Here is a 25,517-nt window from a genome sequence, read left to right as displayed (position 1 = left end):
AATTTAAGATAAGACGAGTTTTACCTTGACTGATCATCTGGAGAGAAACAGAATCGACACAGATCTAATGTAATAAAAATAAAAGTAGAACTATTACAATACATATAAGCCTGTTTTTCTAAATGTGCAAGTTTAAAAAATGGGGATACAGGTTGTGTAATTGCCTAATTGGTCAAATTTGTTTTATAATACACATTCTAAAACATGTCTGTGAGTTATATACTCATAGAACTGGAGTAACGTCCAGGGAACTTCTATTTTTCTTAGAGGAATCGTACCCAGAGCCATGGACCCCCCCTCAAAGAAACTATCACAGCTAACAACACACTACATATTGCACCGTATATGATTTTTGAAATAACTATAAATATATAAACTGCTATGGTGTAACAGTGCAATCACATCAACACAATTCATTCAGTTAGTGAGTAAAGCATTATCTAAGTTGTTTTAACTCACAATGAGGGAAGTTTGTATATCTTTCTCTACCTCTTTTCTTTTGGAATCAATTTTTATATAGATATATAATAGCTCAAAAATAGAATGTAATAAACATAAGATAAAATAAAAACTGGACTTACTCCCTAGGCAAAAGATACACAATATAGTACCAGATTACAGTAAAATACTAAAATATAATAGAACAAAGAATGAACCATTAAACAAAAGACTTAATACAAGAGATGAGAGTCTATAGTCTTAATAATCAGTTATAGAGAGAATGAATCAGTTTCATCAGAGACAGACGAGAGGAGGAGAAAAAGAAATAGTCCCTCACGTGTTTGGGTTGGTCCTCATGACGTCACTTACTGTAAACCACCGACAGCGCAGTGGAGAGCCGCATCACCCGGTTTCTGTCTCGTACATATGCATCCGCCGACACTACCATCAAACACGGCGCGTGAGAAAAAGACAGACTTTTATTTTGTGTTTTATTATTAATATGGTTTTTATCATATATATATTCATTCAGAATAAACTACATGTAGTTTCTATATTTACAGCGTTTATTTGATTTATGTAAAGTTATCTACCTGTTAACGCTTAACTTATTATATACATTAAGTCAGGGTATATTATTGGATATATTCAGTTATTCATATTCAGTCAGGTTCTATTATTATACATAGTTAGTTATTATATATCTTCACTCACGTTGTATTACTGTCTATAGTAAGTTATTATATATATCCACTCAGGTTATGGTATTATATAAATATATATATACACTCAGGCTATGGTATTATATAAATATATATATTCACTCAGGTTATGTTATATAAAGATTCAGTTATCATATATATCACGTTTGGTGTTATATACAAGAGGAACTACTTTCTCACGCAGCACCGCCTCGTGAGACGCTAGAGACTGTACGGCGGATGGACACAGCGGAAGGTGAACTTCCCCCTATCTATAAAGCCCGGGCCTCGTTTTCACATTACCGGCATTCAACTCCACTGCCGGTCGCATTTTTTTTAGTCGTCGGCAACAAACCTCGCTGAAGCTTAATTTATCTTTATTATTTTATTGAACCCACTTTGACTGAAATGCCTGGATACTCCGACAGAGACCGCGGCCGCGACAGAGACAGAGGGTGAGTCGTTTTCCCGGTTTGCATCCGTGTGGCCGGGAGAAAGAAAAAAAGATGGCGGCCGGACTTTTAAACCGGTTAAAAAAACGAATCGATCAAACAAAACAATGTTTTAATTGTGTAATGTCTTCGTTCGGATCTTTAGAGGAACGTGTGGTTGTGTTAGAGGGAGACACGTGTGAGTGTGAACCGGCCGAACCGGGCGCCCGGGGCCTCCAGGGGGAGCCCGGCCCGTTGTCTCCTGGCTCGGGGCCTTTTCTCTGGCGTTGGCCTCGTGCCCTGGCGCAACGTCTGTTCGTTAGCTTCCTGTTAGCATTAGCCTTCCGCTAGCTCGCGCACGACGCCACGTTTCAAGGCCTCAACGGAATCAAATACACACAAAATAAAGTTTGTGGCGTGATCGGGTTATTTCCCTCCGTTATGACCGACGCGTGGTGTCGGTGGTGAACGGGCCGCGGTAACGACGCCACCGCGGCAGCCAGTCGGCTTTCCACCATGTGGCGGCCTTGAATGCGGATACAAAATGCCGGCCTCCCTTTTGTTCCTCTGCCGGTTGGAAAGTATATGGCAGCTATAGGGTGTCGTACAGTGACGCAGTTAAATGGCAGTTATCGATTTAAACCGTTTTAAGCGACTTGTATCGAGTCCCAGTCTGACTGTATGGTTTTGATTCACAGCTATGGCGGTAGCGGAGGACCTCCTCGCTTTGGCGGCGGCGGCGGTGGAGGCCGTGGTGGTGGTGGAGGCGGCGGCGGAGGAGGAAAGTTCGGGAACCCCGGCGAACGGCTCCGTAAGAAACACTGGAACATGGACGAGCTCCCCAAGTTCGAGAAGAACTTCTACCAGCAGCACCCAGACGTCGAGCGCAGGCCACCGGTATGTAGCCGGCGAGCTCCCGCACGTGTTATGCAACCCGACCGATGCACGTGTGTTATGCAACAGGCTCTGACTCGTTTTGTTCATGCACGTTTCCCTTGCAGCAAGAAGTAGAACTGTACAGAAGGACCAAAATCATCACCGTGAAGGGGAGAGACTGCCCAGACCCGATCGCCAAGTTCCACGAGGCCAGCTTTCCCAGTAAGCCTATAAATAAACCAGCGTCATTAACGGGTCACTCTGGTTTGTTGAGCAGAGGTTAACTTTGTGCCTTTTATTCCACAGCTTATGTTATGGATGTGATCACCAAAATGAACTGGACCGACCCGACACCCATCCAGGCCCAGGGGTGGCCTCTGGCTCTCAGTGGCAAGGACATGGTCGGCATTGCTCAGACTGGCTCTGGCAAAACTCTCTCCGTGAGTTCTTAACGACTGGCACCAGTTGCACTTTAATCACATTGCAGTGCCGTTGTGTGAAATTAAATTTGACTGTTGTGTGTTTGTCCTGCAGTATCTGTTGCCTGCCATCGTGCACATCAACCACCAGCCCTTCCTGGAACGCGGCGATGGGCCCATTGTAAGTAAAAACAAAATTATGACCTAATGAAACATGAACCCCCAGTTTGAATGCTAGACCCTAACCTATGACCCCCACCCCTCCCAACAGTGTCTGGTGCTGGCCCCCACTCGTGAGCTGGCTCAGCAGGTGCAACAAGTGGCTGCAGAATACGGCAAAGCTTCTCGCCTGAAGACTACCTGCATCTATGGTGGAGCACCTAAAGGGCCACAGATTCGTGACCTGGAGAGAGGTACGTCATCACTTGATATACTTAAAAAAACTTTGCCACCATTAGACTCGATGGCATAGTTCTCATCTTAACTCTGCTGTTACAGGTGTGGAGATTTGCATCGCCACCCCGGGCCGACTCATTGACTTCCTCGAGTCTGGAAAGACAAATCTCCGGCGTTGCACATATCTGGTGCTGGATGAGGCCGACAGAATGCTGGACATGGGCTTCGAGCCACAGATCCGAAAAATCGTTGACCAGATCAGGGTAAGTTTCTTAATATTTTATTAACACTTTTTACTGCCACAGAAGTGGAACAAGTCACAGGTGTCTGATTACTTTGAGTAACGTGTTGTGGTGTTTTGCAGCCTGACCGTCAGACTCTGATGTGGAGTGCTACTTGGCCCAAAGAGGTTCGTCAGCTTGCAGAAGACTTCCTGAAGGAATATGTCCAGATCAATGTCGGGGCTCTGCAGCTCAGTGCCAACCACAACATCCTGCAGATAGTCGACGTCTGCAATGACGGCGAGAAGGAGAACAAGTGAGTGACTGGTCAATGACATCGAGTAAAGCTGTTCTTTATACTTAATACTGATAGATTATTGTTTACTAATCATGTTTCTTCTTTAGACTGATCCGTCTGCTTGAGGAGATCATGAGCGAGAAGGAGAACAAAACCATCATCTTTGTTGAGACAAAGAGGCGATGTGATGACCTCACCAGGAGGATGAGACGTGACGGGTAAGCATTGATATTAATATGAAATGTTTCCGTGATAATGGCCATGTTGTAATGTTACCTGAAATAACATTCAAACCTTCCTCTCCACTAGGTGGCCAGCTATGGGAATCCATGGAGATAAAAGCCAACAGGAAAGAGACTGGGTTCTCAATGGTGAGTGTGAATAACCAATACTTTTAGATAATAATCATAACGGGTAACCCTGAGCCGCAATGTTCTGTGATTTTAATTCATTTTTTTTTTTTTTCAGAGTTCAAATACGGAAAGGCTCCAATTCTTATTGCTACAGATGTTGCCTCCAGGGGTCTAGGTCAGTATCCTCCCTGAACTCGTGTGCATTGACATGTTTTTCAAAAAAGAAAGTGTTTTTGCTTTCTTTAACTTTTCTGCTTCTCTCTGAGTTTCTCCCCTGACCTAAGGAGCAGTCTATATGGCAGGGCCTTGGCATGACAAGCCCAGGTCTCCAGAGGGGGAAGGAGCATTCTTGGAGGTGTCCTGACTGGCGAGGCACGGGTCTCCCAGTCGTGCAGATAAACAGAGGTGACAGGCCCAAGTGCAGCACAACGTGCGGGCCTGCCTAAAAAGGGGGGGCGAGTTGAGGGCTGGCCACAGTTCCTCCCCCCTACGCTCGTCTGTTCTCTGGCAATGGTTTGGACTGCTTCACACACCCAGGCTCTGTAACTGTCCCAGCTCAAAGCCCAGCTACACTGTCTCCTATTGTCTTGCATATTGGATTGGGCACGGCATTGCAAGCCATTGGAGTCATTTGGAAGGTGCTTTTTGTTGCAGAGACTCGTTGTTGAGCATGGGTGGCGTCACTGTTGCAGTCTCCTAAACTTCTGTCGGGAGAGCAGTCTGTCAGATCGATCATACCATCACCTCTGTAGAGACATGGCTACTACTGGCGCTTTAGGTGACAGTGGGACATGCTAGTTGGACACGCTCACACTCCTCCCTCGCCTGCGTTTCAAAGTCATGTCGAGACCTGCCAACGAGAGACATTTTGAACACTGGGTCTGGAAAAATCTTGCCATGCCGAGAGTGGGATGCTTTGTTTGTAGGCATTCTGCAAATTGGTTCAGAACTTTTTTTTTTTCTGGGCGAGAGACTCTTCAGTGAGGATTGTAGCGAGCAGCTCATGAGACACTGGTTCAATGCTAGCTTGAGAACTCCAGGAGGCAGTAGTGAGGGTCACTTGACAATATGTGGGAATGAACTAGTGAATGCATACTCCAAAAAATGGTAAGATTTCTGATCCATTCTTTCTGAAGGTGGTTTGGTAGTTTGAGTTTTTTTATTCTCAAAGAATTGAAAGCTGATGGAGTGTGCATCTTTTCTACTAGTCTCCCCAAAAAGTGAATCTCTAGCTTTACCTAATGCATATTCTTTTTACAGTTTGTGATTTTACTGGCCACACCCACCTCATGACTGCACTAACTTGGACTCTTTGTTTTTGATCTGGTTGTGGTGGCTCTGGCGCACGTTCTTTGTGTGCTGTCCTCTTCCTTTATGCCACATCGCAACACAATCTTACAGATGTGGAAGACGTCAAATTTGTCATCAACTTTGACTACCCGAACAACTCAGAGGACTATATCCACCGCATTGGCAGAACAGCTCGTAGTCAAAAGACAGGAACCGCTTATACCTTCTTCACTCCCAACAACATGAGGCAGGCCAGCGACCTCATCGCTGTGCTCCGCGAGGCCAACCAGGCGATCAACCCCAAGCTCCTCCAGATGGCAGAAGACAGAGGAGGTAAATCCAATTGGTGAGATACAGAAACTGTGCTGTTAAGTGCAGCCACTCTTTCCCTGCTCCTCTCCCTTTAGTCTTTCTCAGTTCATTGGCTCCCAAGCCAGTTTCTGGTTTAGCAAATTTCCTTTTTTTAATACAACACTAGGGTTATTTTCTCTTCTAAAAAAAACCCATCCTCTCTTCCAGGTCGTTCAAGGGGAGGCCGAGGTGGTGATTTCCGGGACCGGGATAGGTATTCCTCTGGAAGGCGTGATTTTGGCAGTTTTAGGGATAGGGATAATGGTAATGGTAGAGGGTTTGACAACGGACCAAATAAATTTGGCACAAACACACAAACTGGAGGCTATGGGAACAGTACTGGCAACGGCAGTGGCAATGGCTACGGTGGAGGCAGCTTCACTGGTAACGGACAGTCCAACTTTGCTAGCAACCCAACCGGGGCCTTCGGAGCCCAGAACAGCTTCCAGGCTCCGCAGTTTGCCCCCGTTAAGGCCGTCGCCCCGAACGGCGCAGGCCACCCCCCCTTCCCCTTCCCCCAGGCACAGGCTCCACAGCATCATCCTCCTCCACTGGTGCCGTACGCCATGCCTCCTCAGTTCACTCAGTAAACGCACCACACACACTTGAAAAGTAATTTATTGCTTTTTTGTCCTGTTAAATTCTATAGATCCAGATTTTTTTTGTATTTACAGAACAGGGTTAGAAACAACTTGGACCTCTGTCAAGCCTTTTATGATCTGCAGTGCAGCAATAGCGACGCTGCACATTTCTTTTCCTCTTACTATTTAATTTGTTACATTCCTTTAGTAATATGTTATGTTTTGTACTAGGTAATTACGATTGTACCGGTTTTTCACGTGTTTCCTTGAAAGTGATGTTAAGCTCCTACCCTGGAAGTGCACTGCATGATCTTTCAAATAAACATAAAAATAAAACTTGTCTGGTTATTTCTGAACTGTTAAGTTATCATTGTCCCGGTTGGAACCTGAGCACTACCTGCTCTGTCCAGCAGGTGTCATGTTTATCAAACATACCCACTCTGAATCATTGTTCATATGAAAGTTAAACTGATTCCTCAACATGTGAAGAAGAAATGGATCAGATCTGCTCATCTTGATCTCAGTCGGTCTCGTGCCTCCACATGCTGGAGAGGATGAGTTGTCAAGTAGTCATCCTCCCACACGCGAAACCTTTAATGACTCATTACAGCTTTAAGAATCATCTTGTCTCAGATACAACAAATCCATATTCAGATTCCTGTAAAGTGGAACTGTCTCCACCTTGTGGTAGGAGATCAAACTTTCAAACCTGAAAACAAATTTGAAACGAGCTGATGGTCTGAGATATTCCAGGGCTCTGCTTTTTAAGTATCACTGAAAATATGGGGATTAAAACTTTATAATCTGACTGTCAAAGTCTTTCAATAAAAAATTTGTGTCTACATATCGCTAAACATACAAAGACTATTTGAGAGCAGTGTACATTGTAATAGATTCACAGTAAATTTAAACTATTAGTTGGTTAATAATTGTCACAAGCTCGACTGGGCCCCGAGATGTAAGGGACTCACCTCCAGATCTGAGCAGTCTGTGGTGGTCCGGCTTTAGTAGATAGTGTCTTAATATAAAAGCCAAAATATTTGTTTATACTAAGGTACACATTTCAGGATATGATATATGAAGATTATTTGCAGTTGCTTACACCTGCTAATGATCCCCGATGGTGAAACGAAATATATAAACTCAGCTTAGAAGCAACACTTTGTATAAAGGTGATTTGTTCTGGGCCCCTGAACCCTCAGGCTCCTGTAGCACTCGTATGTTTGATACCAGTCTTTAGTTATTAGACTGAATAAAGGAGGAGGTTCTCAGGCTCTACACCTGCTCCACCTCCACCTTGTGTACGATGACAGACGGGTCGGTGGCTCCTGCTGATTACAGATCAGAGCTGCAGGGGAACAGTGGGCGCGGTCGATTCAAACTGCTTTCTACATATTTACAGAGCAGCAGCGTGGAAGTATGCGTGGAACGCTCTCTGTGTAAATACTCCAGAGCAATCAACATTTCAGGCTTTAGAAGAATTGCTTGTTTCTGCCCTGCCTGACACTCGAGCCACACCCTGCTGCTGATGGCACCATTCTGACAGGTACAGTAGGAAGTGTGTGATAACGTGGACGGTGGATAAACGCACATGTTAATCTTCATTATTTTTATAATTCAGAACTCTACCTGCACTCAAGCATTCTGGTTCTGTACGATTCAACTTGTTCCTGTGCTCCTTTGTGAAACTGCAGAACCACAACATGTGATCAGACGTGCACCTGCCGGGCTTATCTCTCACACTTATTACACAACATGGAGTTTAATCAGGGGCAGGACACAACAACGCAAACACGTCGAGTTTAACTGCAGCACGTCCTCGAGCAGCGGAGAGAGAGGAGCTGTCGACCCTCAGCAGGTGGATCTGAGCGACACACACACTTCACACGACCTTTGACCCCCAGCAGCTCTCAGCGCCGCTGGGGGTCAAAGGTCAAGGCCGAGTGAGAGGTCCATGCCTCCCTCACTTATCACCGCTGTCACTCACTCTTTCCCTCTCTCTCCTGTCAACCCTCCCTCCGCCTGCAGGTATGCGGTTGTGTGGGTTTGAGGCGTATCGGCTGTGGGTGTGTGTTGGACACACACCCACAGCAAGCATGAGACGGAGCAGCATGCTCAGCCTCTTTCTGCCCACTGAGGTGTTAAAAGAAGCTGTGTGTCGTCGCCCCCCCCCCCCTCCCCGCCCCCCCACACCCACCCACCCACTTCAGTAAGAATAGAGCACATGAGGGTTTTGTCCTAACACAAACCTTCACACCCTAACCCATGGAACACTGAGCCAGCACTGCACAGTCGATCACTATCGGCTTTTGTGTTGCAGCAGGTGAGGTTTGCATTCCTCTCGCAGACCTTCACTCCTGGTGACTGCACAGGGTGTGTGTCTGATAGCCACTGGGATTAATCATCTGTCTCCCACTGGCTGCACCAGTTCTTGAGGTTTCAGTTTGATCATATGATGCCACCAATTAGTGAGACACTGATGGTGTCACCGGCTTTAATCCTATCCCAACCCTCTTAATACACAATAACATTTAGATTTCTCATCCCTGGTCGGTTTTAGTTCCTGTTTCCCAGTAAGAACTTTGATTTCAGGTGTTTTATACAAACACACAAGTGACACACGACACATGAAATCCTTGACAGACATTCGGTGTCATGTTGAAATGAGCAGGTGATGATCTCCGTCTTGATTTCCAGCCACGAGACGAGTTCTGCTACATTCCTTCACTCAGAAAGCACTGAGGGCTTTTATATGGTTCTGTGCCTCATGCAACTGATAACAGAGTTTCACAGGTTATTCAAATATAGACAGAAACTGAACAACACTGATCAGAAACTGCAGCCAAACACATCAAAAAGTCACATCGGGCACTTTTCTTTCAGGGGTCACGACCTGTACCCGGATCAAAACCCCACATTAAAGAGCTGGAGCTCATCCAGGGAGGAAGATCCACAGGAAAATCGAGTCAGAGCGAGAGGACGTGAGTGGAACAGGTCCGCCCGGTCTGCTCCTCCAACGACACACCTGCTGGTTCTGGGAGGAGCCGAGGCAGGTGGACGCTCCTTAACTTGACTGGGAGGGGAGACACCGCCAGCAACTGGGAGCAGTGAGAGGAGGAGAGAGTCAGAGAGCGAGTGAGAGAGCGAGTGAGAGAGCGAGTGGGAAGAAAATACAACTCGGATCACAGGGACGGGCCTGGACGCTCAGGATGTCGAAGCCTAAGGAAACCACTCAAGTGAAGATCAGCAAGTGAGTTTGGGACAGCTTCCTGTGTGTGTGTGTGTGTCTGTGTGTGTGTCTGTGTGGGTGTGTGTCAGGTTTCCTCGTCTTAAATGACTCTCTCTTGTCTCCTGCTGTCTCACACTTTGTTGTTTTCACGCTTCAGGGCTGAATCTGCTTCATGCGGGTACTTATCTCCCGGGTCATGTTTGCACAGGACCGGCTGCTTCACAACCCCCCCCCCCCACCCCCCCCCCCCCCACAGAAACAATGCACCTCGGGTGTCACATGAAAGCACCACTGTTCCTCCAGTGAGAGAGAATCTGTATTTAACACAGATTTCTGACTCTCACTGGTTCTTTGGAGAGGTGGAGGAGCTGGAGAATGAATGAACCTCCCTCCAGTCTCCTCTTGTTGACTCACTGATGCCACCTCACCTGCCGACCTGCCTTAACCACATTGCATTCATTTGTATCTTTGTCCAAGGGGTGTTTTCACGGAATTGCACCGACACCCATTAGGCCACTGATGTGACTCATTAAGCCAACAGGTCAACACTGTGCCTTTATATCTGTGATGCAATGTAACGCACAGTGGGTTGTGTGTGTCTGTGTGTGTGTGGGTGTGGGTGTGTGTGTGTGGTTGTGGAGCCGCTGTCATTGATCCTGTTTTATGAAGTGTCACAGGGTAATAAATGTGTCCTGTACTGAGATGTTGTGCAACCTCAGCCCTCCTTCCTCCTCCTCCTCCTCCTCTTCTTCCTCTTCCTCCTCTCGGTATGACTAAGTGGGTGCATGCTGTGGAACATCAGTTCTCTTCCTCTTCCTCCTCTTCCTCCTCTCGGTATGACTAAGTGGGTGCATGCTGTGGAACATCAGGTCTCCTTCTCCGTGGGCGCGTCATGAAACCAGAGGCCTGAGATTGTGACTGAGTGACAGAGGCAGTGAAGGAACGAGGGAGTGGCAGGGCAGGGTCCTCAAGCTTTGTGTGTTTGTCTTCATCGGTGCTGTGACTCTTGAGCTGGAATGGAAATGTGTGTGTGTGGGGGGGGGGGGGGGGGGGGGTGTCGAACCTCTGCAGCAGAGATAAGAGCCTGTGGTGGAGGAAGTACTCAGATCCTTTAATTTAGTAGAAGTACTACATCCCACAGTAACTATACTCTATTACAAGTAGAAGCTCACAGTCAAAATGATGCTGAAGTACAAAAGTACAACCAGAGTATTTAAGTTCTCAAAGCAGAAACATTTTATCATTAGATTATTACACTTTCATTAATGTCAATGCAGTATAGTGATAGTGATTTTTAACTATTTCATATATATATGAAATTATAAATGATCAATTAAAACATTTGATGAATGAGGAGCAAATCATTTTTATAAAACAATTATTATCAAACTCAAAGATTCTCTGAAATCTGACTTATTCATCGATCGACCGGTTGTTTCAGATTTATTTATTTGTAATGTTTGTATTTTAGTCAGCACACATTTAAAATGACAAATAATAAAACACAGTCCATGAGAGGCAGAAAACCCAGAGGAATTACTTTGAAGTCTTCACTTAAATATTGTTAAAATCTCACATTATTAAACAATACAAAGTTTACATGCAGAGACCTATGAGTAGTTTAAGTTACAATAACAGTTGTTGAGAAAGCACCAGAGGAAGAAGCTTGACTTCATCAGTCTGGGTTTAACGGCCGAGGGACTGGACCTGAAAGACTCTCAGACTGTGAGACACAAGATTCTCTGGTCTGATGAGACTGAGGCTGAACTTCACACCAGGCCAACGGTTCACTTCCCTACACAATAAGAACTCTGAGTGGTTCCAGCCAGAACCGGGACTTGAACCCAGTGGAAACTCTCTGGGGGGACAGTGTGTGTTACGTGGAGCAGCAGAAAATCCAAATGTACAAAGCTTGTAGAGCCACACTGAAAGAGACTGGAGGCTGAAACCTCTGAGTAAAGGATCTGAACACTAATGTTAATGTGATGTGTCAGATTTGAATCTCTCACTTTAACGTTTTACATTAACTTTGAGATTCTGTGGCAGATTAATGGATTACAGATTCTGTGACAGATTAATTATATTTATTTCACCAAAAGGCTGGAACAAGGTTAAAAATGGAAAGAACCCAAAGTTAAAGTACCTTTGATGTGTTTCAAAACTCAAGTTAATATACTGATGCAATAAAGAAGTCAGTGCAGGAAGGGACCCGCCCCTCCACCCACTATCAGCTGTAATGGCTGATTGCATCTTGATAAGAGCTGGATTCCTCTCAGCAGGAATGTCTGTGTCACATTCTTGGCGGCTGCAGGGAGGCGACACTCCCCCGTCGACTATGTGTCCCTCGGGTCTGGACCAGGGTGTGCCAGGATGAATAGTTGGCTCTCAGATCACATCGCCGGGTTTGACAGAACAAACAGTCATAGAACACAAACAGGTCGGCAGAGAGAGACGAGGACACCGAGTCTGTCTCCCAGGGTTTAGTGTTCACGACTGAAACTCTGACTTTACTGTCCTGTCGCTCCTCGTGTGTCCAAATGTCTCAGGTCGAGTGACACGAAATCTGTGTTTTAATACAAATATCATCACAAACCCAGTGAAAGTAACTCAAGTACTGTGACTTAAAGGTGTTTGTACTTAACATGAAAATGTACACGTGATGCTACTTGATTCTTCTGTCCCACAACAACACACAGACACTTTACTGTTTTCTCTCCAGGACATTTATTTGACATGTTTTGCTACTTGTTGCTTTGAATATTAAGATTGTTCATAGCTTCTAAAATAAGACTAAACTACCCAATAGGATATGTACTCGTTAGAATTCAAATTCTACACATTAATTTCTGCAAAAGTATCCTTCCATTCATGTCCTTGGAAAGTAATTAAGAGCTAAAACACACTAGAAATAGATTTACACAACATTTCCAACCGTTTATTTAGGAATTTGTTCTGTGAATCACTCGAGTTTCTGTGCAGAGTTTAATGTTCGACCCTCGTCTGTCTCTCAGGACTCAGGCCAACGACCTGGCCGTGCTGATCTCTCGCATGCAGCAGAATGCCGACCAGGTGGAGAAGAACATCCTGAAATCAGAGGAGCATCTGGCTTTGGTAAGAGTCACAATCAGAAGACGTTTACGTAAACAAGTAATTTGTGTTTGTGCATGGAGCTGATCCGAGGTGAAAGGGTTTCATCAGTATCACCTTGCTCCTGCTGCTCCTCAGGACGCGGAGCGCGACCGGAAGCACCAGCAGCTCCTCCACCAGAAGGAGAACGCAGAGGACCTGACGCAGGCCGAGCGGCTGCTGAAGGAGCTCTTCATGGACGTGGACAGAGCCAAGAAGCTCCAGCACCCACAGGTCCACGAGATAGAGAGAGAGTGAGTTTCATCGAGCCGGGACTCTGACCCCCACGTTATTCTCCACACGTCCTCTCAGAACCCTCTGAACCTCCTGATCCTCCTGTTTTCAGTGTGAAGAATCTGCACGAGCGCTGGGCCAAGGACTGCACCGCCTACCGGGAGCTGTATGACGAGAAGCAGGACCTGGACCTGGCACAGAAGATCAGCTGGGGTCCTGTGCTGGATGAGAAGTTGGTCAGTGGACGCAACATCAGTCACGAGAAGATCTGAAACTGATCTTCTGACTCAGGGACTGAAGAGTTTTCTGCTGTGTCATGTTTTACAGAAACAGCTGAAGTCAGGCCCATATGGCCCCAAACTGTCTGATGTGGAGAAGCAGATTGCTGAACACAACATCCTGAACCAGGAGATCGAAGCCTACGGCGTCCAGCTGCAGCCCGGCACCACCAACTCAAAGGTAACACAACAACATGCGTGTGCGTGCATTCTGCAGAACAACCAGCAGGGTCAGTCACGGTTCTTCTTCTCCTCTGGTTTCAGGAGCAGTACGCCGCCCTCAAAGAGCAATATGCCAAAGTTCACGTGAGTTCTTTTCTACACTTGTTGACTCCAAGGCTTAAATGTGTCTGCAGGAGATCGTTTGAGTTCATGCCTGTGTGTGCACATACAGGTGTGTGTATCTGACGTGCATCTTGTGTGTGTTTTACAGGAGAAATCCCAGCAGAGGCGCAGCCACCTGACCTCTCTGTACGACTACATGCAGAGCTGCAGCAAGGAGCTGGTCTACCTGTCGGGGCAGCAGGAGAGGATCCTCCAGAGGGACTGGAGCGACCGCATGGTGGACCCCCGGGGGGTCCGCACCGAGTACGAGGTGAGGGGCCCGGCTGCTGCACAGGTGGTGGAGATTTCCTCTGAAGGGAGAGATTTAGACCAGAGGAACATTACAACTGTGTTTGTACAGTTAGTCTTCAGGCAGAATCCTCCTGGTCCCAGCAGCGCCAGCGAGGGATCAAACTGGTGAAACCACTAGAGCACAGAGCAACTGCTCAGCTACTGGGAAAAATGTATTTGAATACTTCAAACACTATGTCATGTTTCCTTTGTCCCTCTTTATTCTTTTGCATAGAAATTCAAAAACAATGGGCTGCTCGCTCATGAGAGAGAGATCAACGAGCTGCACGACGTGGGAGATCGTCTGGTTGAGAAGAATCATCCTGGAACCCCAACCATCAAGGTGAGCAGGTCACACAGGAGCATCTTCCCCACAGAGCAACACCAGCACCTGTTAAACTGAGCTGAAGACGTTTGTTTTCTTCAGGCTCACAGAGAAGCTGTGCAGAGCGAGTGGCAATCCTTCCTCAACCTGTGTCTGGCTCAGGAAACACACCTGGACAACATCGAGGACTACAAGAAGGTAGAGGACCTGCGACGCCCCCCCGCTGCCTCCGACCCCCACAACCTTCTTCTGCTAAATCCTTCACCTCCTGTCTGTTGTTGCAGTTCCAGCTGGATGCAGAGACGCTCGCCGAGTCCATGGAAAGACTCAACTCCAACATGGACCCCAAGGCTCTGACCAAGAAGAGCAACCATGAGATCCTGCTCGCACTGGAGGTACAACGAGGTTTCACAACGTCAGGGTTTCTGTGGGAAGGGGGCGAGTCTCCAAGGGGTCGGAACACCGTGTTTTTAACAGGTCCTGATGAGGTGGTGGTGGTGGTGGTGGTGGTGGTGGTGGTGGTGCTGGCCTCAAAGCAAGTATAGATAATGGATGGTTGGTGAAGGTCAGGGGTCAGATGCTCATTGTGAAGATTCAGGTTTTCTTCAGACGTTCCACAGTGAATAGAACGCAATGATAAGTCCTCATAAGGAGAACTGAGCAAACCTGTGTGTGAAAAGTGACTTGTTCAGTTCAACTCGTTTTTATAGCAACAACCAGGCTCCTCCCCCTCGTGTTGACACACACTGTTTGTTCAGTTTCAGTAGTTTTTATGGGCGACTTGTCTGAAAAGCAGGTTTTTGTCATTTTAACTTTTTCAGATTGAGTTTGTCTAAAGAGTTTAAGAGATGGTTTGTGGAATTAACCTCAAGTCGGAGTTATAAATAAATTTAAAGATTCTTCAGTGTAGACATAGTGATTATAAAAGAGAGAGAGAGAGAGAGAGAGACTATAATTAAGTCTCTGTCACATCCGTCACCACAGCCTCATGCTCACCTCATCATTAATAAAACTATCAGCAGCAGCAGGTTTAAGTCCACGTATCTGGAATACACACATCTGTGAAACTACACAACCATTAAACACACACCTGTGTGTCGGCCCAGGGTCTACGCCACCTCTCACCCAGTATCAGATGGGATCGGCTCCAGCAAGGCGGTAAAGATAAGGGATGGGTAAACAAACAGGTCCTCGGGTCACGACCCTGAAGAGCCAGGGACGCTCCTTAGTGTGTGTCATGAAGTCTTAAACATGTGAAGGAGCTTGATTTGTAAGGGCTTTGTGTGTAGTGGGTGGGTGGGGGGGCGAGGGCACAGGTCAGACCTGGTATCTGGACTTTGTGTAAGATCAGCAGAAACACTTCAACCTGCTCTGATAACAATATCTGCTTATGTTGCTCTAAATGGTAAATATACTGCGTTAAAGTACTTTTACTCCACCAGCACAACCATCAGTGGTAACTTAGGTTTCAGTATCTTGACTAGAGTAGCCTGGGGATCGAACCGCCGACCTGCTGGTCAGTGGACGGCCCTCTCATTCTAATTCCCTGGTACCTCCAGGGAGACGAGCCGGCGGTGAAGAGGAACGAGCAGCGCCTGGCGTCCCTCAGGGAGACCAGCGGCAAAGTGTGGCCCCTGAAGCTACGACGCACCGCGCCCACCAAACCCATAGCGGTGGTGTCGCTGTGTGACTGGGCCGACGAGGAGGTAGGAGGGGATCAATCACACACAACCACTTGGGCCCTTCACACATGTTCCCTCTCATCATGTCCTCCTCGTTGTGTGTGTTCTCTGTTGTGTGTCAGGACACCGTGCGTCGTGGGGACCAGCTCATCCTGAAGTCAAACTCTGACAACAAGGACTGGAAGCTGCAGACGAGCAGCGGACGCATCAAGACGCTTCCCGGGGCGTGTTTCATGATCCCACCGCCCGACCCCGAGTCCCTGGAGAAGTTCAACAGGTAAGAAATGTGGAAACACAACTTAACTTCACAAGGTAATAATCCTGTGACTGACGAGTGTGTGTCTGTGTGTGTGTGTTTGTGTGCTCAGTCTGGACAAAGCACTGACGGACCTGAAGAATCGTAGATCTGGATTAATGAGCTCACTGAGGACTCAACCTGTGGAGGGGATTCGTCCTCAGAAGGCTGGTGAGAGGAGACACACACACACACACACACACACACAGACACACAACCTTAACATAACCTCAAAACCTGTCTTCCCCTTAAAATGTATTGATTTGTGTTATGAGGAATTGCTTTTGCCCCCCCAACATGAGTTATACCTGGAGCACACTCTTCCTTTCCGAACTTTCCGATGTAGAACTGTTTTGTGCTCGTCCTCAGCCGCCGTGCAAAGTGTTCCAGAAAGTCCCAAAGCTGCGCAGCTCGCCGGGGACTTAGACCGGATCAACGAAGACCTGGACAAGCTCAAGAAGGAAATCCTGAGCCGCCTGAGGGCCCCGCTCGACAACCGCAACCCCACACAAGACCTGGCAAACAGGCTCCAAGAGCATGAGGTGAAACCCGACAACATTACGCTCTTATGTCATCGCCTAGGTTTCATAATCATATCTGAATATTGGTCCTCAGCGTGTTCAGACGTGTCAGTGACGTCTTCTCTCTTTGCCTTTCAGAAATGCTCTCTGAGCCTCAGGAAGCTGGAGTCGGAGAAGTCGAGGGTTCAGAGAGAGATGGAGCCGGTGCTGGCCACGAAACCCTTGGGACCCATCTCCTCCACCCTGCCCATTAAATTCACCGCTGTCAATAATAAGATCAACAACATCAACACCCTGATGGGTCTTTATGAGAAGAAGTAAGATCAGTGTAGAACTAGAACTCAGTACCTCCCATTTGAATTCAATCAATTCACTGATTTCACACACTTAGAAATTAGTTCGTTTATTCTGTCAGCAAGATCCAGGAATTATTCCCTGAGAGTCTGAGAAAATGTCAAAGAAAGTGATAAATAATTCCTGGATCTGTTCCCTGATCTGCACCAGTATATAATGGGCTCTTCCCAGACCTATAACACATCCTTGAAATATGTCCTTCAGTTTGAAATCCTTTTATATTTTATTATCTCTCTGCTTTCCCCAGAGCTTCAGCCTCCATGTTCCTGGAAAAACAACTACAGAAGGGGGAGGTCTCTGTTTCCGGGTTCGAGGACCAGCTCGCTAAAGATGGCGTCCTCATGGACCAACCCAACGTCCTCCCGAGTCGCCAGCAGCAGCTGCAGGTACGAGCAGAGAAACATCTCAGTCACAGGCTCAGAACATTTAATGTCCCATGTGTTGTTTAACTCTATATCTCTGCCTTCTCCTTTGTGTCGTCAAACAGGTTATACGTAAGGATGTGGCCTCGAAGAAACCTGAGTTGGATAAATTAGGCAAAGACTTGGACCTGACGGAGCAGGCGTGCAACTCGCTGCAGAAGAGCTTCAACGAATACTGTCCCGACATCCACCGGCAGGAGAACGAGGTGAAACGCCTGAAGAACCGTTACGCCAACGTCAGCAACCAGCTCCAAGACAGGTGAGGGGGGGGGACAGATTTGTTTGCCTGTATGTTTTTTTTTATTCTTTATTTATCTTTCCTGATGAGTGTTTGTTCTCTGTTTGTTCTTCAGGTCCGCTCTCCTACAGGAAGCAAACAACAAAAACCAAAATTTCCAGAACGCCTGTCAGTCGCTGGATTTCTTCCTGGTTAATTTGCCCAATAACGCGATCAAACCCACGGACGACGTGATGCAGATAACAGCCAAGCAGAACTCTCAGAAGGTGAGTGGTCATAATTAATATATATATCTATAAACCAACTCAAACAGACTGTTGAACTGTGACGTATCAAACTGCTTTGTCTCATTAAACTGTGTCCCTTGTTCAGAAAGTGATGGAGGACATCAAGAAGAAATCCGGGGATCTGGATCGAGTCAGGGATCTTTCCTTTGATCTGCAGAACGTCTTAAATGTGAGTGTGACCTGGTGCGATCATTACTTCAGAGGTTGACAGCTTCCACGATGTCTTCTCATGCAACAGAGCTGCAGTTCAAAATGAAGAAAACGTTCTAATGCACCTTTGGTTTTTGTTGAAGTGTTTACCGTTAGCTTTCCGAATGAGTTGCGTTGTGATACTCAAGGATTTTATGTTATCTCTTTGAAAACCAGTTTGTCAACAAAGCAAAATGAATTCTAGGAAAGGTGGGGCCAGGAAGGATCCGCCTGTTGGAGCCCTGGAGCTAAATTTAGACGTCAAGTTGTGTAAAAATGCATTAACTTCTGCAACCAATGAGATTAAAGACAGAATCTAAAGCTTATCTTTATAAACAAATACTTTACAATCATATGGTATAAATGTTGCATTGTAAATGGTATCATTAACATATAAATCGTTAGCTTTGCCTGATTAGAGTGTAAACGGCACACACACACACAGTGTCCCTTACGCCTCTGATGCTTTTCATTCACCATTTGCAGCCACATGATGTAAAAACATGTTTCCTTTCAGGAGTACGAGATGAGGTCAAACTCTTACCGAAGCACTCTCAATGATGACGATGATGATGACGAGGAGGATGATGACGATGACGAACCGATTGCTAAGAAACGTCCCACCTCCACTATGGCTCAGGCTGTGCAGAGGAAGGTGAGGTGGTGGACAAGTCCCCCCGGATGAAGCTTAGGTCAACAATTAGCGTCTCAACTAATTTTGTCTTGTGCTTCCTCCAAAGGAAAAAGATCTACTGAACCTTTTCTCTGAGGTGTCGGCAGAGAACAACGAGCGACTCAACCAGCTGGGGATGGCGAAGAGCATAAAAGCCAGGGTATGATGAAGCTGGAGTAGATCTATCAACAACAGTCATGACACAGTACATCATACGATGATCCACGCAAACACTTCCTAGTCAGTGACCTTCTCTTTCCCTTGTTCTTTCAGAATGAAGAGAAGGTCAGTCAGGTCGTCAGCAGTCAGCAGATGCAGCTACAGAGCGACAGGCAGGACCTGAAGGAAAGTGATATTCTGAAAAAGGAGCTCAGTGAGGAAGTGGCTCGTCGCGTACATGCGGAAAGAGACCTGGAAACGTACCGCCTGAGGTTTGTGTCCCTGAGGAACAGGAGAGGAGTGGAGAGGCTGGAGGAGAGGGAGGTGGTGCAGTACTATCGTGAGCCCAAACTGGAGATGGAACTGGAATCCCTGAAGAAGCGCATCCAGGAGGAAACTTTTAAGAGATCAAGTACCTACACAGAGATCGAATTCATGAACGAGAGGGTTATCAGTCTGGAAAGACAGCTGCTGAAGATCGAACCTAGACTAGTGACCAAGGTAGTGACTGAGTACGAGAGAGACCCGCAGCTTGATAAAGAGGAAGCCAAGATCAGAGAGGAGATGCAGAGGATAAAGATGGAGGCACAAACAAGAGATACTGAAAGAGTTCAGGTGAAAACCGAGCTCACACTTCTGTCTCAGCAGCAACAGAAAATCAAGGAGACGATCGTCAAGAAGGAGGTCGTGAGGCTTGAAAAGGATCCGGAGATGTTGAGATCCGTTTACATATTCCAGGGGGATATTGCGGAGGAGGAATCTCGGTGCAAGTTGCTAAACGATGACATTTTTAGCACGAGGAGCCAGATCAACACACTGGAGAGGGTCATTCCCACCATCCAACCAAAGATAGTCACCAAGGTGGTGAAGCAAATCCAGCAAGACCCCAAACTGCTGGAGGAGTCGAAGAAACTACGAACGGCCTTAGAAGAGGAGAAAGATGAGAATACGATCTTGATCAAGGACTTGACAACCCTTCAGCGGCGCTACGGGGAATTGGACAGGCTCAAGCAAAAGGTCGAGGTCAAAGAGATCATCAATGAGATCTACAGAGTCGATCCTGAGACTGAAGTAGAGCTGCTGCGTCTCAGGAAAGAGCTGCAGGACTCCAGCAGAAACCGCACCAATACGGAAATAGAAACCACCACAGTGACGACCGCTCTAACTGCTCAGCGCACTCAGAAACCCAAAGTGGAGTACAAGGAGGTGACCCAAGAGGTGATCAAGGAAGAGAAAAGCCCAGAGGTTGTGAGGGAATTGCAAAGGCTCGGCAAGCAAGTCTCCCGTCTGCAACTCAACTGCACCACCACCCTGGAGCTGCTAGCCCGCCTACGCAAAGAGAGAGATGAGCTGAAAGCGGAAAAATCCAAAGTGGAGACGAAACTGGTGACTAAAGAGGTCATCAAATACGAGGATGATCCTCTTTTGGAGAAAGAGGCTGACAGGCTTCGGAGGAATGTTAGAGAAGAGATTCAGCAGCGTCGCAGTGTGGAGGAGTGTCTCTTTGAACTGCAGAACCAATATATTACTCTGGAAAGGCAGAAGCCAGAGGAGAAGATCCTAATGCAGGAGGTGGTGCGTCTTCAGAAGGACCCCAAGCAGATCCTGGACCACGAAAGGTTGAACAAGAACCTGGATGATGAGTTGAAAGCTCGTAGGAAGCTTGAGTTAGAAGTCAGACAGCTCAGATCCCTGATTCAGGACAAGGAGAATTCTCTGGCTCAGATGGATGATCGTCAGAGGAAGATTCAAGTGGAGTCGGAGCTCAGGCAGATCAGATCTCGCATCCTTGAGCTGGAAAACGCTCCAGCACCCATTGAGGAAAAGATCATCATCGAGGAGGTGCTGAAAGTGGAGAGGGATTTAAAGCTGGAGAAGCTCACCGATGGTATTCGTGTTGACATGGAGACAGAGGGCAACAACATCAACCGCCTGGAGAGAGAAATACGCAACCTGAGGGTCAAACTGGAACTCCTGAAAAAGGAAAAGTCATTGGAGAAGGTTGTTTACCGAGAAGTTGTGCGTGTAGAGAAAGACCCAGTGCTGGAGGCCGAGAGGGATCATCTCAGAGAGCTGGTAACCCAGGAGAGGAATCTCAGACGGGACCTGGAAGATAATGTTCAGAACATCAACATCAAATTTGTTCATATACAGACTTCAACTTCTGTGACCTCCCAGGAGGAGAGGTCTCTCATCGCCAACAGAGATGCTCTCCAGAGGGAGAAAGAGGATCTTCTCAGGCAGCTCAAAATGCTGGAGTCTCAGAAACAGACCATCAGCATGACCTTCCAGCAGCAAACCAAGCTGATTAGTGAGAAAACCCAGTACGCACGGCAAAGGAGTATCAAGTCGTCCTCTGAGGTACAACGGCTGGAGAGAGAGATCCTCAACGAAAAGGACTTGATACACGAGAGGGAGCAGATCATCCTCGAGCTGCTGAGTAGAGTCAAGAACGAGGATCAGAGTGAAACTCACACCAGAGAAACCAACCTCTCCACGAAGATCACCATCCTGGATCCAGAAACCGGCAAAGACATGTCTCCCTATGACGCCTACGTGCAGGGGCTGATTGATCGCAAGCAGTACATCCACCTGGCGGAGTTAGAGTGCGACTGGGAGGAAATCACTTCATCTGGTCCGGATGGGGACACAACAATCCTGCAGGATCGGAAGAGCGGGAAGCAGTACTCGGTCAAGGACGCTCTGCGGGACGGTCGCTTGACCACCTACGATCTAGCTCGCTTCAAGGAACGGAAAATGCCCATTTCCGAGTTTGCTCTCCTCGTCGCGGGGGAAACCAACACGCCTATCCTTCCACCGATATTACCCCCCCCGAGATCACCCACTAAACCCGCTCCAGCCTCTCCCTTGAGCACCATGCCAAGCTCTCTGCGCACCTCCTACACCAGCCTCAACAGCCACCTCAGCGGCAGTTCCAACAACCTCTCTGCTTCTCTTCCCGTCGCCTCCGTAGGCGATGAATATTTTCCAATCTCCGGTATTTTTGACACCACCACCGAGAGCCGCATGTCGGTGAGGAGCGCTCTCACCCGCAATCTCATAGATGTGGATACAGCTCTGAAGTTGCTCGAGGCCCAGGCAGCCTCCGGAGGAATTGTAGATCTCACCAAAAAGGACAAGCTGTCCGTCCACAAGGCAGTTGAAACTGGTCTCATTGACCAGAGTCACCTGTACAAGCTTCTGAATGCCCAGAAAGCCTTCACTGGAGTCGAGGATCCTGTCACCAAAGTCCGGCTCGCGGTAGGACCGGCAGCGCAGAAAGGCTACATGCCCAAAGAGAATGCCAGAAGGTACATGGAGGCCCAGTACCTGACCGGCGGACTGGTGGATCCCAGCAGAGCCGGTCGCCTCACTATCAAAGAAGCTCTCGCCAACAAATTAATCGACAGCAAAACTGCCGGTGAGCTGCAGGACGAGTCTTCGCACACGAAGGAGCTGGTGGACCCCATCACCAAAAAGAAGCTGACCTACAAGCAGGCGATGGATCGGTGCCGGAGAGACGTCAGCACCGGGCTCCTGCTGCTTCCTGCCGCCTCCACAGACGCCGGGACCACTCCGTCATACTCCAGCTACAAATTCAACCGATTTTAGCAAGCAGCTTGATTGAGATGTTACACAACCGCTGTTGCTAGAGGCCGAACATCAAAACATGTACATGTAAAGAAATAGATGAAACATTTTAAATGGTCTCACACTTTTGAAAACAAAAAAACATTAAATTTTTGGTGGATCTTCTATTTTGTTGGTTCTTCCTGTTTTGGATTTTCTGTAAAAATGGGGGAAATGTTTTATATGTATTGTTTTGTTTTCTCAGCTTTGTCAAAGTACCTCCTCAGCGAGTTCTTATTAAACTCCACAAAGTTCACACCCATGGTTCTCTCTTCTTATTTCAAATATTTACTCTCTCTCTCTCTATTTACTTATTCAGTGCAAATCACTTATGTAAATTCTGCACAGCTGCTTAGGGTTGGTGATCCCTGACTGTTCCTCTAGCGCCACCATCAGGTTGACTTCAGTGGTTTTAAGTCAAACAGCTCAACAATTGTGTCGAGGTTTTCCAGTCATATCATATTCATTCTTCCAGACGAATTATAATTCATAACTTCCCATTTGTCATTATTTGAATTTGTCAACATACTGATAACATTCCTGTCAATGCCAGTTATTGTCCTTTATATAAACTGAACTTTTTATAAACTATAAAAATGTCCCGATCACGACTTCCTCCGTTAGACGGTGAGTCACCTGCATGTCTCTAACACTGTACCTCATGTCAACAAAGCTGTTCGATGCTCGTAAACCCCGACGAGTCCAATGCTTGGAAATGATGGATTAAAAGAACAGATTAAATATGACTCACGCACCAGTGTGCTAAGTTTAAGAAGGTCACACTCCTGCGTCTGCATGGACGAGGCACGTGTCCAACAAACGGCCACGTGGATGTTGAAAAAACAACTAAACAACTGTAGTAACAATAAAAACATTGTTAACATTCATAATAAAGTTTTTTATATTACACCTTTCAAACATAGACTGTAGGCTTTCAAAACAGCCTTTGGATATAAAATAAGAGAATGAACAAAATGATGTGAAAGTGAAAGAGATCATAAAACAGTTAATAATATTTAGGAAATGTAATAACAATGGCATCAGGACCAGTTTAATCTGGCTCCTCATGTTTATGTGTTATTTGTCCCTGATCGTCTTTATATTTGAAACTTTTTTACTTCATGGTGTCGAGGAGTCCCTGAAAGAAGCGTTATCATATCTGCTGGTTTAATAAAGTATAAATTAATAAGTAGAATATACTGTGTTGTGAAATGACCACCGTTAAATGTTCTGAGGAAAACCAAGGTGATCGCGGTCGGGTCATTGTCTGAAACATTCCACCTGACCCTCACAGCGGGGGGGCAGTGAAGGAGGTTGATGCAGGGACTTGCTGCCTCTCAGATTGGAGGAGTCTGACAGATTACCCGGTGACGGAGAGGACTTTGTGGGATTACTGCACATGAGCCTGTCTGGAGGCTGAAGTGGCCGAACCCTGCGTCTGGAGGAGAGAGAAGCCTGAAGGATGTTCTCTGGTGTCATCTCACACAGAGGTGGGGTTGTGCTTTTAATGTGGAGGCCAAAGTGAGGGTGATGATGCTGAACAGCCTGGAGAACCACCAGTAAAACATCTGCACAGGTCACAGAAACACAAACAGCTCCTCTGACTGGACCTGTGATGTACGTGATAATTGGCGGCTTCTCTTTGTCTCGATGGATTATTATTATTGTCATCATGCCGGTGGTTGAAAACCTTTTTCACAATGAGCACGTGCACATTTCCTCTCTCCATGAATGATGATGACGAGGCCTCCTGTGCAACCTGCTCTGCAATCATGTCAACAGCTGGTGGTTAGAGTGCCGCTGGTCAGTGGCCCCGCCCCCGTTTCCTCCCTCTTCAAACGACAACACCAGCAGCAGGGACCATCATTCACTGATTTATGGGAAAAACAATGATCCAGACTTTATCGCTCTTATTGAAAATGGATATATAAATAAAGACAAGTTGTGTTAACACCATGATAACAAACACAACACCTAACCCCAACTCAAACCCTAAATCTAACCCCCAGCCCATTTCTTCTATTTATTGTTCTTTTTATTTTTTTTTATAACTTTTCATTTCAGTTTTATCGAACCTCATTTGTTTTGTCCGGTTCTTCATCTGTCAATTTGAAATCTTCTATAAAACTGATTAAATCCAGAATGTGTAGATTTGATGTCAGTGCCAAAATATTCACAATGATAGAATTAAAGCACAGATTCGTAGAAATAACATATGAAAAACCTGAAATGATATTTTCGAAACACTTGATATTTTATTGATAAGATGGAGTGAGAATGATTTAGCACAAAATGACGTCTAAATATTCTGGAATCAGACTTTAAGCACTGGTGCTCATTACATCCTGATCAGTGTTCTGGATCCTTTTTGAGGTGACACCTGATAAATGACCTGTTTGACCTTCAGAGGAGCCAGAGCTGCTCGACCTGGCTCGTTAGTGGATTAGACGCTCGAGTATGTGTCATGGATTAAAGCTCCAGTCAAGAGCGTGAGTCTTCGGCTGCTCTGTGGAGACCACGCCACACAAAGGCCTCGTATAACAAAGTATTCAGAAGGATGTGCAGTAGCTGTGTGATTGGACAAACAGGTGGAATGTCTGACAGAGGACAAATCAAACCAATTCATTGTTTTACTCTTAAAAAACCCAGTAGAAAACCTTTTATTGAAATCGTGATACTGGAACAGACATAAACTTAGAAAAATAATTCACAAAACACAAACTGAAACATCATCTAACCAGAAACCTGGGACTGGTTTGAGTACGAGGTCAAACTGACTCTGGATCCTCCTCTAAGTACTCTAGCAGCTAAAGCTCTAATAGAGCTGGAGGAGCCGCGGTGGAGATAAAGCCTCCTGACGTCAGTCCACAAAGGTGCTAAGCAGGAGACGGCTTTACTAAAC

The 25,517-nt window shown here is 46.5% G+C and overlaps 2 protein-coding genes across 3 annotated transcripts; both read left to right on the top strand.

Annotated features, from left to right (window-relative positions):
* Nucleotides 1-1,413: 1,413 nt before the first annotated feature.
* On the top strand, nt 1,414-6,694 carry ddx5 (DEAD (Asp-Glu-Ala-Asp) box helicase 5). 2 transcript variants are annotated; one of them, XM_053443677.1, is made up of 13 exons: nt 1,414-1,597; nt 2,272-2,470; nt 2,575-2,671; nt 2,756-2,889; nt 2,984-3,049; nt 3,140-3,281; nt 3,367-3,527; nt 3,629-3,801; nt 3,891-4,001; nt 4,093-4,154; nt 4,252-4,311; nt 5,538-5,759; nt 5,946-6,694. In XM_053443677.1, exons 1-13 carry the CDS (start codon nt 1,551-1,553, stop codon nt 6,365-6,367), a joined length of 1,896 nt encoding a protein of 631 aa, XP_053299652.1. In that variant the 5' UTR covers nt 1,414-1,550; the 3' UTR covers nt 6,368-6,694. The 2 variants fall into 2 exon arrangements, with proteins under 2 accessions (XP_053299652.1, XP_053299654.1); XM_053443679.1 differs by having other exon boundaries at nt 1,417-1,597; nt 5,538-5,772; nt 5,946-6,114.
* Nucleotides 6,695-9,430: 2,736 nt separating this feature from the next.
* Nucleotides 9,431-22,871, top strand: LOC128458700 (envoplakin). Its single transcript, XM_053443650.1, has 22 exons — nt 9,431-9,608; nt 12,599-12,698; nt 12,813-12,967; nt 13,060-13,183; nt 13,275-13,406; nt 13,490-13,531; nt 13,659-13,820; nt 14,076-14,183; nt 14,268-14,363; nt 14,450-14,560; nt 15,725-15,871; nt 15,970-16,124; nt 16,216-16,313; nt 16,512-16,684; nt 16,802-16,980; nt 17,265-17,403; nt 17,505-17,698; nt 17,793-17,943; nt 18,050-18,133; nt 18,671-18,808; nt 18,894-18,986; nt 19,100-22,871. Exons 1-22 carry the CDS (start codon nt 9,568-9,570, stop codon nt 22,595-22,597), a joined length of 6,120 nt encoding a protein of 2,039 aa, XP_053299625.1. The 5' UTR covers nt 9,431-9,567; the 3' UTR covers nt 22,598-22,871.
* The last annotated feature ends 2,646 nt before the right edge of the window (nt 22,872-25,517 follow it).

This window comes from Pleuronectes platessa, chromosome 16, assembly GCF_947347685.1.
Source record: "Pleuronectes platessa chromosome 16, fPlePla1.1, whole genome shotgun sequence".
NCBI classification, from domain to species: Eukaryota; Metazoa; Chordata; class Actinopteri; order Pleuronectiformes; family Pleuronectidae; genus Pleuronectes; species Pleuronectes platessa.
Note: the sequence above shows the minus strand (reverse complement) of the source record. Positions and strands in the feature narration are given on the sequence as shown.